Raw genomic sequence first — 17,412 nt, forward strand, 5'->3', positions numbered from 1 at the left:
CTAACCAAGTCGAAGAATGTTGATTTATTTAGAAAAATCAAACAAATGATCTGTAACGGAAACATAAATTTACCATCCCGGCTAAGGGTGTCCAACATATCAGACCAAGTTAAGTCATTTGTTTCAATGAATCTTCCGATCAAAAAGTTTGTTTTAAACGTGCGATATTCGTTATTCAGCCCTTGTCGGTCAGTTGCTGATACAAATTTGGGGAATTGACCAATTTCACGAACGATTTAAGATTACTTATTACTGCCGTTTTTACAACTGGATCGGTCAAATCGCACCTCTTTGCAATTTGTTTCGCGAACTTTGCATAGAAATCCCGACAGATATTTCTAAACGTTAGTTTTCGCGCTGCGTCCAAGTCTCGTTCCACTTCTTCTGCATAGATACCAACATAATCCTGATGTTTTTTTTTTTTACAAAACTGACAATCGTGTAATCGAATTCTAACCATGAAATTGATTTCAGTTCGTCGGTATAACAAAAAAATCTGTAAAATCTGTATTTTTGACAATAATCTGTAATTCTGTAATACATATTCTGTATTGCTTTTTTAGTTCAAAAATCTGTAAAATACAGAAAAATCTGTATATGTGGCATCCCTGCTTGTAATTGTTCGTCTTAGATATGGGTCAACATGTTAAAATGATTGGGTTGGTTTATTGGTGTATTCATATGTAAAGAGCATTTGGTATGAGCGTGTGATTTTTTTTAGTGTACATTGGTACGCAAAAATCGGATGCTTGAATCCCGTTTTCGTTCGAAACAATTCGAATGTCCCTTTATTTGCGCATTTAAAAATGGGATCAACAATTTTCATTTCGTTCGAATTGATAACAATGATTGATTACACTGGTAAACACAGGTTTTGCTTGAATAAACAAACATCAGAAAACAATCAAAGATACATAGCTTTTCAACCATTCCTCTGAAATTGGGTGCCCCTAGCAGAGATAACTTTTTCAGAGACCTTAATGAGTTTTCCCGTAAGCGAACGTAAAAGCGACGAACCCGGTGGTCAATTGCTTTGCAGCCTTTTGACGCACTTCTGCATTTACAAGGGGCACCGAAATTCACAGGAATTGTTTAAAAGCTACCTGTGATATTTCATTGTGTTTGAGTGTGCAACTTTTTTTTCGCTTTTGTTGACCAGTGATATCTGCAATCGTTCAGGAAAAAGTGATATTATACACGATGAATGCTTGCAAAATAGCAAAAGACGTGACAATAAACATACACGACCCCTTTAATCCTATGTACAAACAGTATCCTGATAAGCTTTCCATTGTGATATACACCCAGGTTAAAGAGTCTTGAAAAGCATAGCAATAAATTTTTTGTAAAAGTTTGTCTGTCGCCTGTTTCGAGTACAGTTTGGTTACCTGGTAAAAACATCTTACCACACATTATAGAACATACCAACTCGAATTTTCAATCGATTCCGAAATTCTTGTACTCAAAAGATGGTCAATTGAAAACTCGATATCTTTCGACCGCAAACACGTTTTACTTTTTTTACACTATACAGATTTCTACACTAAGGCAACAACACAACACCAGCAGCAGTAAAGGGAAGGGGTACTTTTCAAAATACAACGACTAAACAAAAGTTTATATTGAAATCGGTATTTTTTAGATTTTCTCACGTTTAAATATTTTGTAACATGTACTCGCTTGTGTAATACTAATTATTTTAGAACGTCGTACTTAATAGTTGTGCGAGAATGTACATATGAGAGGACTTTGGAAGATTTTAACATGAATACATTCTTCGAACAAATCGGTTGAAGTCTGAGTCACTGGTGCAAACACACTGAAAATAGTAGGTACATGAGCGTTAAAGCACGAAAGCAATAACTTTAGTTTAAGGTTCTATGCGAAAAGTTTCATATGTGTACGATAACTATATGACCCTATCAGCTAAGTATAATGAATTTTGTGTTTCTCTCGATGTTGTAAGTCGATTGTACAAGCAATGGTGTTTCCTCCACAGTTAACTTTCCTGAATAAAACAGACAACATTAACCCAGAAGCGACAACTTGAAGCTTAAGCATATCTGTGGAATAAATGAAAAAAAAAAAGAAATTAAATTATTCAAAAAGTATAGAGTTTGTCATAGATTTATTGTTGGCGTTAGTAAACTGCGGTATGATAGTTAATTAACACAACGTATAAAAAAATTCAACTACAAGAATGATTAGCAATGTGTCAAATCATGTTTTTAACTAATAAGCAGACCTTCTTTGTTGGTTGCGGATTCCGTTGGCAAGGCAGCACGCAGCGATTAAACCGATCAACTCTACAAGGGCAACACCTAGCGATACCCATCCAAGCACAGCTCCGGCACTATCGATGAATTCACCCAAACGTGCGCTACAGCCATCTGTGTGCGGAATGCAAAGAGGAGCGGTTCCACTCGTACAGCATGATTGAGGCCAGTTGAGTCCGTAGTCCAGAGATGATTTCACACCGCAACATTGGAGCTAATAAGGATAACCGTTACTATTGTTTGAAACGTGGTTTGAAAATACGAAAGCTTACGTTTGATTGGATAGTGTCAATCAATTCACGGTTAGCCGGTACGTCTCGCTGATCGAAGACTCTTTGGAATCCTTTTTTGAAAGCTTCACGAGCATCTCCAACGTAAATGAATACCAGGGCAGCAATGACGATCTGTCCGATGATCAGAACCATGAGGAAGAAGCCATACTGAAAGAAAGAGGGTAAATGTACTCAAATCTCTAACAAGTTGCTCGCGTCTACTCACAGTCGTAGTCATGCAGTACGATTCCCGAATCGCACCGCAGCATCCGAAGAACGCAATAATGAACACTATTGAACCTAAGACGATGAACAATATTGATGGGGCTACAATGTTGTGCTCATCGCTGATCTGCTCGAATTCGGAGATCTTTGCCAGCGAAACTCCTCCGATGACCACTAGTGCAATACCGCAGAGCTGAGTGAGTTGGAATAGAAATTAACAGGAATTAGATGGTTTAATAAACATTTGAATATATTTGAAATTATTGGTCCGGACGATAATGTAAAAGTTTGCTGACGCTGTGACTATTACTAAAAATATAAATAAAATTGATAACTATGCCTTGATGCCACCCTCCCAGCTGGTCTCGAGGTACGGTGCTGGCCAAACAAGCCAGTCGTCGTAGGTTCGAGCCTCGACCCGGGAGAGACTGTTAGTGTCAGTAGGATCGTAGCGCTATAGACCGTTCCGATAATTATAAATACACTTACGATCAACCGTCATTTCAAATAACGTGCAGTATTCAACCAAACGTTGGCTGCGTCCTGTTGTTTACATCCAAAAGAAACAGATGCTGTCATTTTTTCTAACATTTAGTGTGAAATTTTGAAAATGCGTGGCCTTTCTCCCGAGCAAAGAAAGCGAATTTTGCACCAATGGGGCACCGTGAGTGGTCTTTCTATAAGAAAATTAGCCAGAGAAGAAGCTATAAGTGTCGGAGCAGTTCAAACCGCATTGCGGAAGTATTGTGAAGAGTGCACATTTACTGATGCCCCAAGACGTGGTAGAAAACCCGGGCCTGTTGATCCCACAATGGACAAAAAAGTTAAGGAATACTACAAGCGGCATCCTTCAGTATCAGTACGAGATGTGGCGAGAAAGCTTGGAACCTCGGCGAGTAACGTTATGCGTGCCAAGCGAAGAATGGGTCTGCAGACCCGTCGGAAGCAGAAGCAGCCAAAACGAAATCCAAAACAAGCTGAATCTGTGAAACCGAGAGCTCGGAAGCTTTATGACAAACTTCTGACCAAAAAAATGGGGTGTGTTATCATGGATGACGAAACCCACATAAAACTGGACTATAAGACTCTGCCAGGACCGCAATTTTATACATCACCGAAGGGAAAGGATGTCCCTGAACCAGTGAAAGCCATTTACGCCGAAAAATTTGGCAAGAAGGTAATGGTTTGGCAGGCCATTTGTGAATGTGGGAAAATATCTCGTCCATTCATTACGAATGACACAATGAATGGTAAAATTTACGTGGAAGAGTGTTTGCAGAAAAGGTTGTTACCCATGGTAAAGCAGCATAACAATCCTTCAATCTTTTGGCCCGATCTTGCTTCCTGCCATTACTCTAAGGATGCACTAGGGTGGTATAAAACAAATGAACAAGATGAATCCTCCAAACTGCCCTGAAATTCGCCCTATTGAAACTTTTTGGGCTTTGACCAAGGCAAAGCTGAGGAAATATGTCAAACCAGCGGACAATGTTGAAAAATTTAAAAAAGATTGGCTTAAAGTGGTGAAAATAGTCGGAGAACACACTGTGCAAAAGCTTATGAGTAGTGATAAGAGAAAAGTTAGAGAACTCGTGTATCCTACGAAAAATAATCCCAACTTGAATTGAAACTGGAAAGAAAACACTTATCTATATTTCAGAATAAAATGACTCAAAAAATCCTGTATGTTTTGGTTTATTCAAGAAAGAAGATGTATTTATAATTTTCGGAACAGTCTATGGCACCGCAATTGTGTTCTGTACACTTAACAGTTGGCTGCGAAGTCTGTGTATAATAAAAAAAGGTCGAGTTCCGAATCGGAATGTAGCACCAAGGCTTTACTTTGCTTTGCTTTGATGCCATAGTGATAAAATCGGAATGCGGTGAAAAGCGTACTCTTTCTTCAGAGTAAGTACAAGTTTACATAAAACAATAGTCAACATGTTCCACTGGAAAGATAGAATGCGTGTTTGATTTCTCAATGCAGCTTGGAAAGATCGACGCTATTAAACACTCTTGGCTCACATAACCCGCAAGTTTGATCCATAACAATATCGGCGTTGGCAGCAAAAAAATCAATGCTGCTACGCTGAATGAAATCATCGAGATTCATCAAAGTTTAACAAGTTAAAATCTTCAGGGTTAGTTAAATTACTGTCAATAAGACACGTTCGAACGTAAGATTTGCTGTGTAAAATGATAAGAACATGTCTTGAATCAATCAAATGAGCTAATAATGTATTTTAATTAAATTATGTACACTAAGGTCGTTTTTTACGCGGGGGATGCGTTCCAAATTTGTATGGGCCCGCGTAAAAAAACAACTTTTTTGAGTTGCAAATATAACAAAGAAAACCGTCCTTAAACGTTTAAACTTCGTTTGAATATGATAATGGCCAATCTAGAGACCAAAATGCAATATTTTAAATTTTGAGTATTGAAATGAGGTCGATATCTTGTACCGTTTTTGAGTAATGGAGGAAAGCAACTCGTGTAAAAAACGACCTTACTGTATTGGATACTCAAACATAGGAAAAAGTTTTAGGGTGGTATTCGAGACATAGAGTCTATGTTCGTGCGATTGGCAATCACTCCGTGTTTGCAGGAGCTAGTGTTTTTCTACTGTTTTCAATGTGAAAACTGCAGTATTGCGAAATTTAAGTTGTATCATTGTGACGTGCTTGCGAAGTACTTTCCATTGCATATTGTGTCTAATATCCACGACTTTAAACAGTAACGAATTTCCGTGATTTTATTTTCATCATTTGTCGCAAATTCGATATTCACTACTGGTGCTATAATTGTCTGCTTCTACTGTAAAGCTGTTGGGAAGGGCCCCCTGCGTCGCCCTCATGACGTCGGTGACCTGCAGTGTATGTATGCTGAGTATTGCCACTGAAAATGAGAGAGTGTATTGTTTTGGTGGTTGCGGACTAATAGTACACGTTCGGTGCTCTGAGCTCAGCACGGCAGATCACAATGCGTTAAAAAACAACGTCGCCCTGAAGCATTTTTGTTTTGATTGTCGCAAGAAGCAAATTAGCCTCAACGAAATGCAAAAATCCTGCGCTGATCTATTGAAGCGGTTTGACAATGTAACTGATGTTATTAAAAATCTTGAGTCTGGTATGCACAGTTTGGAGGATAGCCTTTTAGGCAAGATCGAATCTGTTGTTGTACCTCGTATCCTGAGTAAGATTACAGCTGTTATGCAGGATCTGTGTGAGCCCCGCTCTAATGTTAAACTTCGGACATATGCTGACGTTGCACGGGAAGAAAATTCAACTGCTGTTAACGAAGAATGCAATCTAATTATCACCGAAACTCCTTTGACCAGTAACACTGACGCTGCAACTGGCGGTTTGCTTCGCTCGGGTAGACGTCGCATAATTGCTAACGCCCCCGCAATATCGACTGGTTCTAAACTGAAATCGTCTCTCACTGCTGCAAAGCCTACTTGCACTCTTACGCCTAGTTCAACACCGAAGCGAACATCTGAAAAAATTGAACAAACTGTGATCATCCAACCAAAGGCTAATCAATGCGCTGATGTGACAAAACAGGCTATTCGCTCGAAGCTTGACCCTACCGTCTTCTGCGTCAAAGCTGTTCGATGGTCGAAGAAGTCAATGTTTTGCGCTGCTTCAAATGCTCGAGATATGGCCATAGAGCTTCCTCTTGCAATGATCCTTTCTGCTGTCCCAAGTGTGCCGGAGATCACGAAGCAAAGGATTGTAATTCTGCGATTGAAAAGTGCGTGAACTGTGAAACGATGAACAAACAACGTAACCTTCCGAAAGAAAACGAGGTCAGCATTAACCACTCAACGTGGAGCGTCAACTGTCCTATTTATCAGAGGCGTCTGAAGAATGCACGGCAAATGGTCAACTACTCGATTTAGCAATCAACCGAATTGTGCTTGGATGGCACTGGATCTACACCGGGGCGCAACGATTTTAGCACTATGGAAGTCACTGATCCTCCCACCACACGCGCTACTGCAGCCTGCGTTCGTCAGTCGTCCCGGACCTGTGTGTGAGGTTGGAGCAGTGGTCTTCCAAGCTAATATTACAGGCAAGTACGATGACTTTAATACCGCTTCAGCTTGTGACTCGTTCACCTGTTTCAGCCGTTTCGGTACCACGGAAGCCCCAAGCTTAGCGGACAACCCAAAAGACCTCGATGACACGTTGATCTCTTCGGCTGATACTGACGACACTATTTTAAATTCTGACTGCATCCGCTTATACTATCAGAAGGTTAGGGGACTCCGTACTAAAATCGATGACTTTTTCATCTCAGTTAGCGACGCAGAAATCGACGTGGTGATTCTTACCGATACTTGGCTCAACGACCGTTTCCATTCACCGCAGCTGTTTGGAACTGGTTATAATGTTTACCGCAATGATCGTGATCCTGTTAGTACGGGCAAAGCAAGAGGAGGAGGTGTACTTATAGCCGTATGCAAACGCTACAATTCAACCGAGTCAGTAAAACGAGAAGTAGTTAGTGATAGTGACATCGAACAACTTTGGGTTAACGTGAATGGTGGTAACCGAATTATCTGTCTTGGCGTTATTTACATTCCACCTGAATTTTCTACCTCCTCGAAGAGTGTCGATCGCCATATCGATTGTGCATTTAAAGTGTCTGAGAAACTACTGTTTCAGGACTTTCACCTACTGTTTGGCGACTACAATCAACCTGGCTTTCGTTGGAATTGCTCTTCTAAAAAAGTTCAACTCGATTTGCTAAACTCTACATTCACTACTGCAAACAGTGCACTTGTGGATGGAATGGCATTACTTGACATGCATCAGATTAATCCGTTCACGAATAACCGTGATCGAGCCTTGGACTTGGTATTTGCTAATATCAATGCAGTCAATCAGTGCGAGGTAATGCTACCACCTGAGGCTGTGACCAAAGTTGATCCGTTACACCCTCCCGTTCTTGTCACGCTCAGCTTTCCACCACTAGTTAGATATAATGAGGCACCTGATGATAGAGAGTTTGACTTCTTCCGCACTGATTTTGCAAGATTGAATGAAGCTTTGCACTCAACAGACTGGTCGTTCCTGGATACAAATGATATTAATATGGCTGTAACACTTTTCAACCAACGTCTCTTGTCACTCTTTCGTGAATTCGTTCCTCGACCCAGGCCAAAGCTGAAGCCACCTTGGTCAAATTGACGGCTTCGTCGTCTCAAACGTAAGAGATCCACTGCGCTAAAAGAGTATTCTCGTTTTCGAGACGCCTTCACTAAACGAGAGTTTGCTAGAACTAGTCGTCAATACAGAACATATAATCGCTTCCTTTACTCGAGATACGTGAGGCAGAAGCAATGTGACCTTAAACAAAATCCTTAACGTTTTTGGTCATTCGTTAACGAGAAACGCAAGGAAACTAGACTTCCTGCTCAAATAACACTACACGATCAATCTGCCAGTAATACTGAAGACATTTGTAATCTTTTTGCTCAGCAGTTTGCTAGTGTTTTCGCTACCAGTAGTGCCTCAATTCGTGATGTATAAAATGCGCTAAAGTTCGTTCCTGCAAATGTATGTGATATAAACTTAACTAGTTTCTCACAAAATGAAGTTGTAGAGGCTCTGAAGCAGTTAAAATCATCAGTGACCCCCGGACCGGATGGAATACCATCAATCATACTGAAAAATTGCGCATCTGCTCTTTCAAAACCGTTACAGTTAATTATCAACTAGTCGCTTCATCAGGAAACATTTCCTGAATGCTGGAAAAGGTCCTATATTTTTCCTGTGTTCAAGAAAGGAAACAAAAGTGATGTTACAAACTATCGGGGGATTACATCGCTTTGTGCTGGGTCAAAACTGTTTGAGATTTTGATCGGTGGCTCGTTGCAAAGGAGAGTTACGCAATACATTTCAACGAATTAGCATGGTTTTTTTCCTGGTCGCTCAATTAGTACAAATCTAGTTGAATTTTGTTCTTTTTGTCTGCAAAATATAGAAAATGGAGCACAAGTCGACACGGTGTATACCAACATTAAGGCAGCGTTTGACCGCGTTGATCACAATATACTGTTAGCCAAATTAAAGCATCTTGGAGCTTCTACTACCTTCGTCCGGTGGTTGAAATCGTTCCTTGAAAACCGCTATGTATCTGTAAAATTAGGGAACGCAGAATCTCGCGGTTTCCGGAGTACTTCAGGCGTACCTCAAGGTAGCAATGTTGGACCTTTACTGTTCTCGCTGTATTACAACGATGTCTGCTTGGCACTTCCTCCAGGATGTAGAATCGTATACGCTGATGACCTAAAAATCTACTTCGTAGTTCACTCAGTTATTGATTGTATTGAGTTACAAAAATTGATTGATATATTCCATGAATGGTGTGTTTGTAACCGTCTCAGTATCAGTGTTGCCAAGTGCTCCGTAATCAGCTTCAGCCGAAGAAAAGCCCCTATCGAATACAACTACTCTATTAACGGTCAGGATATTGAGCGAGTTACGGTTGTAAAAGATCTCGGTGTTCTGCTGGATACCGAACTCAGATTCCACGATCATTACAGCAGTATCATTTCCAAAGCAAGCAAGAACCTGGGATTCATAATGAAAATTGCTAATGAGTTCCGTGATCCGTACTGCTTACGAGCATTGTACTATACACTTGTACGCTCTGTCCTTGAAACAGCGGCAGTTGTTTGGAGTCCTTATACTGGGCTCTGGACTGCACCAATCGAATCGGTACAGAGAAGGTTCATCAGATATGCACTTCGAGGTCTCCCTTGGACAGATTCTGTGGAGCTTCCTCCATATATAGATAGGTGCAGGTTGCTGGATATGGACACATAAGAGAAAAAAAAGAGACGACATGCGTGCTGTATTTGTTGGAAAGGTGCTTTGTGGATCAATAGATGCGCCATGGATTCTAGCCAATATTAATGTTAACGCGCCCTCCAGAATTCTCCGGACAACTGACTTTCTCAGAATCCCTTTTCATCGGACTGCATATGGTCAAAATGAACCAATTAGTGCCATGTGTAAAATTTTTAATTCCGTATTCCATTTGTTCGACTTCAATATTAGCTGTGAAACGTTTAAATGTCGATTGCGTAGCCGGAGCTCTTTTTAATTTGTTAGTTTTTAAGTTTTATTTTTTTTTTCATGTAGACCCTGTTGTCCGATGATGTTAAGTAAATAAATGATAAATGATAAATGATAATCGAATGTTTAACATAAACAATGTTATGACACCTCACTCCGTGCTTAAAGAATTCTTGCAAGAAACCTGTCCTTCAAAAAGTTGGTCACAGTAAGTCGGATTTTTTCAATTTTTGTTTAGATTTTTTTTTATGCTTGCGGTTAAATTCTTTGAAGAAGTTTCAAGAACTTTCATTCGAGTAATTCGTCGATAAACAACATTTGTATCCAATTAATCTATAACTTCCTCAGTTGTTTGAATATTTATAGCATGTCAGTCGCAATCAGAATAGTTTTTCTCTTTCGCAAGAATAGAATGGAAGCAGACGAAATGTCATTACAATTCAAAAATAGTTCTGATTGAAGCAAAAATAATGAAAATCTGTCTAATTTTAGTACATTTATCGAGGTACAAATCCTTACATAAAACATTTTATGAAATGTGAAGGAAATTTGTATTTGCACCATACATCAAAAATCGTTTAAATTCGAATAACTACTAATATATGTGCGACACAAAATTGATCTTCCAGAACACGCTATTCTCCTCTTCCCATAGGGGATGTAACCTTGCGTTCCATGAAAGCTAAACAATATAATCAAGATTCCGATGGCGTATGCGCTGACTTGTTATGGAAATATGAATGTGACTATTCATTATTCACGTGGTTTAGTTTACACTATTAGTGCCCGACTCGGTCAATGTGTCCGTGTAACATTGCAATTTCAGTTAAAAATGATTCCGTTCGTCTATTTGGGATAAAGCGATGGACACTTACTGCATTACAATAGCTACTATTTGAACAAATACCCCTTCGACTGTACCCACACAGTTAACAACGTCACCACAAATTAGCCGAAGTAGAAACGACAATGGTTTCCAGGGGGTTTCCCTGATGGGGTATTGTGTGCTATATTACGTGGCCTTGGCATTGACACGTACGATGACTGTCTCGGCTAATGTGTGTTTGGGTGATTCAGATTTACTATAAGGTCTGGATGAAGTTTTAGCACAGTCTTAGTATATAAATCAGGTATTAAGTAAACAACGAAAACTTTCCAGAAAGTTAAATCCATTGCGGTTTTTTATAGTCATTATTGCTTAAAATCATTCTTTGTCAGAATGTATACGTTTTTCCGTTATTACACGAAAGCGGAACCCATAAAAATCAACTGAAAAGTGTAAAATTGATCTGAGGGTAGAAGTGCTTCCTTTTACAAGTGTAGCGCGGTTTGCATTGAATTTGACGTACCGTAAGCCGGGAGATTGTACCATACAAACTCATTGCTTGTTAGCTAACCTATGGTCAAAGCATTGAACTTCCTTGGTTAATTTTACATTTTACTCCCTTAGTTATGTATTTTGTGATATTTGTCCAAGAAATAAGGTTTTCTGATCCCCATGATATTGTTGACAAGTCACGGGTTGGATGGCACAACCTCAACCCTGTTGGCACAATCTCATCCCGACTCACGGTACTTTGTATCTAATGCTAAGCCGAAACTTGTCATGCAGTTATGCTGGTTATGCTTAATTAAAAACATCGCACATCAAAATTGGAAGACGATTATGATCCTCAAAATTATCAGCAATGTTGGAAGATTCAAATTGTTCGAAATATGTATTAGATTGAGAGTTTCTGAGGGTTAGTAAATAACTGAGAGAATGGTTATTAACTGTTTAATTCGCTTTTAGTGCGATAGGTGCGTTTATCGGGTATGTATGAAACTGACTAGCCAAAGTAACAAAAACTGTCTATTACATGTACTGTAAACGAGGGAGCTTATCGGAAATAGAAAATGTAGATTATAAAGCATATGTACTGATAGCGAAATTGCGGCTGCAGTCTCATCTACTTATCAATAAACTCGTAGTACCTTCTCGACAAGAGAAAAGAATTGGGACAGACCTAAATTGTTGGATCTACGTGCTGCATTTGCTGTCTTTCAGCAATTTAAAACTTTGTTAGTGAATTTGTATTGTGCTACGCACTTTACTGGACAAACCGACCAGTCCCATTAAATCTACTCTGGGTCAATTTTGAAAGCTTTGTTCATGAAATATGGATGGCTGACGGGACTATTCGTGCCAGCATTAAAAGACGATCAATTTTTAAAACGATTCTTTAGTTATAGCACAAAGCGCTGGAATCCGAAACGATCGAAAACATTGACAATAACAGGCCCAACGAATATAAGAAAGGTTTCTGATACTATTGACATTTTGTCTCACTCGGTCTAAGCAATGTAGAAATGAAAAAAAAAACATTTTGGCTCAGACCGCATCAAATCTCGAATATCTCCAAAATTATACGAGTTTGTTATGCGACATGGTCAGAGCTGTGGTGAAAGGCTTTAACGAAAATTCACGATTTTCACATTTTAATTTTAACAGAGAGGATTTCGTAGTTATAGATTCCAGGTAAATTATTAACTTTAAGGTTGTAATATTTTTCTGGATATCAGCAATTTCAACGTTATGGATTAATGTGATTGGTCGACTTGATGAACGATTGCGTTAGTAATTTTACGAAGATTCCGGCACAGGAACACAAAATAAATCTATTCAGTTGTCAAACAATTCGGCCTTGTGGTGCTGTTATCCTGAACACTAGTTTAATTGGTTTGATGCATGAACACTAAACCGTGAAAAGTGGCTGGTGAAAAATACACGGAAAACCACCGAACCGTGCCCATCAGGTCACCTTCACCTCACGCACAAGTCTTGTTCCTTTGTATCGCATCGAATGGTGCGAATCGTAAAGAACGATTGAAAGCATTTGAGTAAACACAGTAGCGAAGAAGCGGAGGAGGTGATATTGAAGCAGTTGATAGTACCGAGGGTGTCGTTGGTCGAGATATTTATAAATAACTCAGTGTTAGCGTTGAAAGATGTTATAATAATTCAAGTGGATCGTGATTTAAAATTTTTACTTCTTATACGATTTGACTATTCTCAACTTTTATCTCTCACTGTTAACGGCGCTGGAAGTACTCACGTATTCATGCGTTTAGCAATCAATTAAATGGCCTTTGTTTAAACGATTGACCAAGGTAAAAGAAAGCGATCGTGAAACATAGTCTTTACACGAACGATTAGAAATCTTGTTGGCGACCGTCACCGAGTTTGTTGTTGGTATTTTATAGGTACATATTTTGTTACAAAGTTTGGAGGTCTTTCTGAAAATAATTAGTTTGCTCAGAAGCAAGAATGTACAGTAAGGTCGCTTTTTACGCGGTTTTTTTACGCGGGTTGCTTTCCTCCATTACTTAAAAACGGTACAAGATATCGACCTCATTTCAATCACGTTTTCCGTTTTAGGCCACGGGTGATCATATATCAGTTTTCAAAAACAAATCACAATTTTTGGTGTAAATGCTCTAAATTTAAAATATTGCATTTTGGTCTCTAGATTAGCCACTATCATATTCAAACGAGATTTGAACGTTTCAGGACGGTTTTCTTTGTTATATTTGCAACTCAAAAAAGTCGTTTTTTACGCGGGCCCATACAAATTTAGAACGCATTCCCCGCGTAAAAAGCGACCTTAGTGTATTCGATTTATTGTAGACATAAACATGAATACATTAATTTTCACAACCAGAATAGGCTGTGAGCAGCATTTTACACGACCAGACTGATTTGATTGGAACCCGCAATTTGATTCGCACGATCGAAATGTAGGATGAGCTGAGGTTAGCATTGATACCGGCGAAGCATTAATTTAGTCACATTAAGCCGGCAATTCACTTCGGTTATACGATAGTGCAAATTGTTTTATAAATAAGCATGTTTTCGTGTTCAGCGCAGAACACCGAGTCTGGCTAAACCATTCAAATGGATGAGTGTTTCGTGTTTGCCCTCTCTCAGGCGCTGTTTTACTGATTGCTTTCTTTTTGAATAAACAAACAAAATATCACATTGGCTAATCTCAACGCGATCTGGTACAGAACAAATACCATACAGATTCACTTGTTCGAGTAAGTAAATCCGCTTCAAATTGAATGCGATCCACTTTGTACTGTCGTCATCGTTCTCGAGAAATGCTTGCAAAATGTTTGTCAAATATTGGCGTGCCAGTGGCATAAAATATAAACATTGATAATATATTGATACAACGGTAAACAACGTTATATATATATTTGCTTGAAGCAAACCATTTTGAGTGGAAAGCTCGCTTGAAGAAATTTACGAATATTTCAAAAATGAGAATCAATGCTGTTCAAACTGACGCATAAACCTTATCTTTATTGTACTCGATTTTTTTTCGGCTGCCGCTGATGACTCCACCAGAGACCTGTACTAACGATCCATTTGAGTACACGCAGGTCATCGAAGCTTCACTTGCTTTTTTCAGTCAGACCGAATTAAGGTGTGAATGAGGGTTCCCCTATTCAATCGCTTTGTGTATTCTACAACACCAATACACCTGCGCTGATGTTGATAAGTGAGCCTTGGGCGGATGAAAGTATTGTTTGCCAACTGATACAATATTAAAGATAAGATTAGAGAACATTCGGTTACGAAACAATGGTAGCATGTTAAAAACTTCGCTAGCATTTTTAACAGTAAAATGACAAATTGAATAAAAACTGGTCTGCAATTTGTTTTTGTTAATAACATTAAATAAACCGCGCTAATATATAAGCGTCAAACTGATTAAATAATTTCAGAGTGATGATGTCATGGCTTCCTGGATTATCAAGACCAGTAAATTAGTATGCTCCAAGTATGTATGTAGATTGCGTGGCTCTGACTATATCCAAGGCTAAGAGGTGAGCTCATTCATCTAACGACAAATATGCACACCACCATACTGTAAGCGTTGGTAGGTAAATAATAACTAAATAACACAACCAAGATAATAGCTCGACGAATATGACTGTTGAAGATAATTCTCGTGTATTTCACGATATTCTGAACCGTCAATGTTCACCAGACATTGCTAACAAAGGTATAATTGGCCTATTTGGGAAAACGTGGAGACCAAAACATGTATTTTTATTTGTCGTGAATTTTTCTACTCTCTTCAAGGACATGTAACACTCCATTATATGTGCAAATAAAATATGAGTACACTGTGGCTGTGGAACCTTATTTCAGAATTGCAAAGACATGTTTTACAGCTGCAGAATAAATGCACTCCACAATCGAAGTTAGCAAAAATATGCTGTGCGAGGAAGGTTTTTTGAATCGAACGTACAAAAAAGCACCAATCACAGTTCTTTTCAATAGACGCATTTTGCGTACTGGCAGGATACAACGGATTTGCTGCTATTGATGTTGCTTCCACGTGCGATATCTTAGTTGTTCAATGCTGTTAAAATTTTATTCATGAATAGAGTTCTGAAACGTCTCAGCTTCGTAAAATGACGAATTTGTGTGAGTATTGTCATTAAGGAAAACGTGAATGATGTTTGATAAACTAACTTCAACACCAAGTTTATTATTATATTTTCCCTTTGTTATTTAAAACAATTTAATTTTAATAAACCAGTGATTTTTGGTTTATAACATGATTATAATTTTTACATATGTAACACGATCATGTTAAATATTTGTTAACAAAGCTTTTAAACTGTCTGTTTAAATTCCTATTTTTAAAATGAGTTGAGTTGTAAATAAGTACTTTTTCGTATTGCATTCAAAATTGATGAAAAAAATCCATAAGGGACAGTGAAGCTTTTACGAGTAGTTTAACTGCTTTGGGAGGTGCTTTGTGCTAAAATTCTTGAGCATCGTCAGATATAGCGTTACCCGCCAAAACAAACTTGCTGGCTTGTGAGTTGTGTAGTATTCGAAGCAAAATCGTTGTGTTAGTAAGATTCTTTCGGAAAGCAAAGAGAAGCTAATGTGTGTTCACGCTAAAATTTGAGTGATCAATTGAACCGTCAGAACCTGAGAAAGCGAATTGAATTTTTCTCTCCTTCCTCATCAAACATAACCAGTGAAGTTATGGAAAAAAAACATATTTATCTATGTATTCCGAAGCGCAAATCTTGTACAAACAGATACATGGATACATCTAACTGAATTGATCAGTACTTTTATTTTATCGTTCTCAGCACATCCAATTCGCACCATGATGAGAAAACTGGTCTGCTATTTACTCAAATAGAATGGCTCACGAATTATTAGTCATCATGTGTTTAACCAATTCCACTTTTCCGCACGAGAGTTATAAGACAATGTTTTCTTTATAATTCAATGGAACCGATTCCGATGATTCCTCCTACATTACTAAATAAATACCGAAAGCTATTAATAAATTCTATCTGAAAATTAGAGTCGCTAAGGGTAGCTTCGACGCATGTAATTAATACATACAGTTCTGTAGAAAAAAATTGTTTTGCTGCACACACTCGATTTTTAAATAAATTCCAAATAGTTCAAGTGTAAAGCAACTACAGAAAAATACTCCATTCAAATAAGGCATCGAGTAATAAAGATAACTTATCCTGATGATATCTATGCAGTATATTTGCCTAATTAACGCATACTGGCGTAGCAAACATTTCACATTTGCGACGCAAATGCGTATAAAATTTGTAGCTTCCCTATGCCAGAATAATTGAGCATTAGTAAAAATAGATGATTTCATCGGCAGGAAATTTCTCACGATGAAACTAATTGATACAAATTTGGATTCTTGTGTCACTTGTACAGAAAAAGCATTAATTAACAAGTTCATCAAGATATAAACAAGCAACAGGTTTTTCCGCGACATTATTGTGCGTAGTAGTTTTCCTTGAACCTGAGGTTTGTCGTGCATTAAGCATTCTCTTTCATTTTTCGGTCTCGCTATAGCAAACTCTCAAATTACCTACGTTCAATATCTTATTGTTTTCCGTAAAATTTGTATTCTTATTCTAGTCACTCACCGAACAGAGCAAGTTGAACACGAAGAGCACATATTTTATAGTTGAGAGGCCACAATTCAAACCCATCTTGGTTGATTATTTGTTTGCACAAATATAATCAAATGTACCGCGCAATTGGCAGCTTTATCCGTAGCGAGTTCCGATTTGCAGCTGCTTCACTTCGCGTTCTATATTCTGTCCTGAGATGATCTCACTCTTCTTTGATTGCAAAACGCACTTTTACTGAACTATTTGTTACCGGTTACAAGTCCTTCCTCTCTTAAGCTAGTATTCTGAACGTCTACAGCACTTTAAATCTCGATCGACACTAACGTTTCGGGTGCATTGAAACGCTGTGTTTGTCCCCTATCCTGTTGAGTTCTGCTGTACGCACACGATTAAACCGATCGTTTTACAAAACGCGTGACGACCGATGTTTCGTGTATATTGAACTTATGGAGGCATGAAGTATAAAATGTTTTCATCGTATGCTTGTATGCAAGCGATTATAGAGCCTGGCTCTGAGTAATGTTACTGCCTGCTAGTAGAATATCAGACGATTCCTCCGACTGTATACTAATAGAAATGAGTCAT

At 38.5% G+C, this 17,412-nt stretch overlaps 1 protein-coding gene across 2 annotated transcripts; it reads right to left on the reverse strand.

The window, feature by feature from the left end:
• Positions 1-1,616: 1,616 nt before the first annotated feature.
• Positions 1,617-17,210, reverse strand: LOC129726173 (23 kDa integral membrane protein-like). 2 transcript variants are annotated; one of them, XM_055682877.1, is made up of 5 exons: positions 16,840-17,205; positions 2,775-2,966; positions 2,549-2,716; positions 2,246-2,490; positions 1,617-2,063 (listed from the first exon to the last, which is right to left on the reverse strand). In XM_055682877.1, the coding sequence occupies exons 1-5, from the start codon at positions 16,903-16,905 to the stop codon at positions 2,054-2,056; spliced, it is 681 nt and encodes a 226-aa protein (XP_055538852.1). In that variant the 5' UTR covers positions 16,906-17,205; the 3' UTR covers positions 1,617-2,053. The 2 variants fall into 2 exon arrangements, with proteins under 2 accessions (XP_055538852.1, XP_055538851.1); XM_055682876.1 differs by lacking the exon at positions 1,617-2,063 and having other exon boundaries at positions 2,218-2,490; positions 16,840-17,210.
• Positions 17,211-17,412: the final 202 nt, after the last annotated feature.

Source organism: Wyeomyia smithii, chromosome 2 (genome assembly GCF_029784165.1).
Source record: "Wyeomyia smithii strain HCP4-BCI-WySm-NY-G18 chromosome 2, ASM2978416v1, whole genome shotgun sequence".
Taxonomy (NCBI): Eukaryota; Metazoa; Arthropoda; class Insecta; order Diptera; family Culicidae; genus Wyeomyia; species Wyeomyia smithii.

What these genes read in the sequence shown, in the direction of transcription:
- LOC129726173 (XM_055682876.1), bottom strand. Translation starts at nt 16,905, where the DNA reads ATGGGTTTGAATTGTGGCCTCTCAACTATAAAATATGTGCTCTTCGTG. An exon ending in TGTTCAACTTGCTCTGTTCG is followed by an intron (nt 2,967 to 16,839) that starts GTGAGTGACTAG and finishes CAACTCACTCAG; the next exon opens with CTCTGCGGTATTGCACTAGT. An exon ending in CGTACTGCATGACTACGACT is followed by an intron (nt 2,717 to 2,774) that starts GTGAGTAGACGC and finishes TCTTTCTTTCAG; the next exon opens with TATGGCTTCTTCCTCATGGT.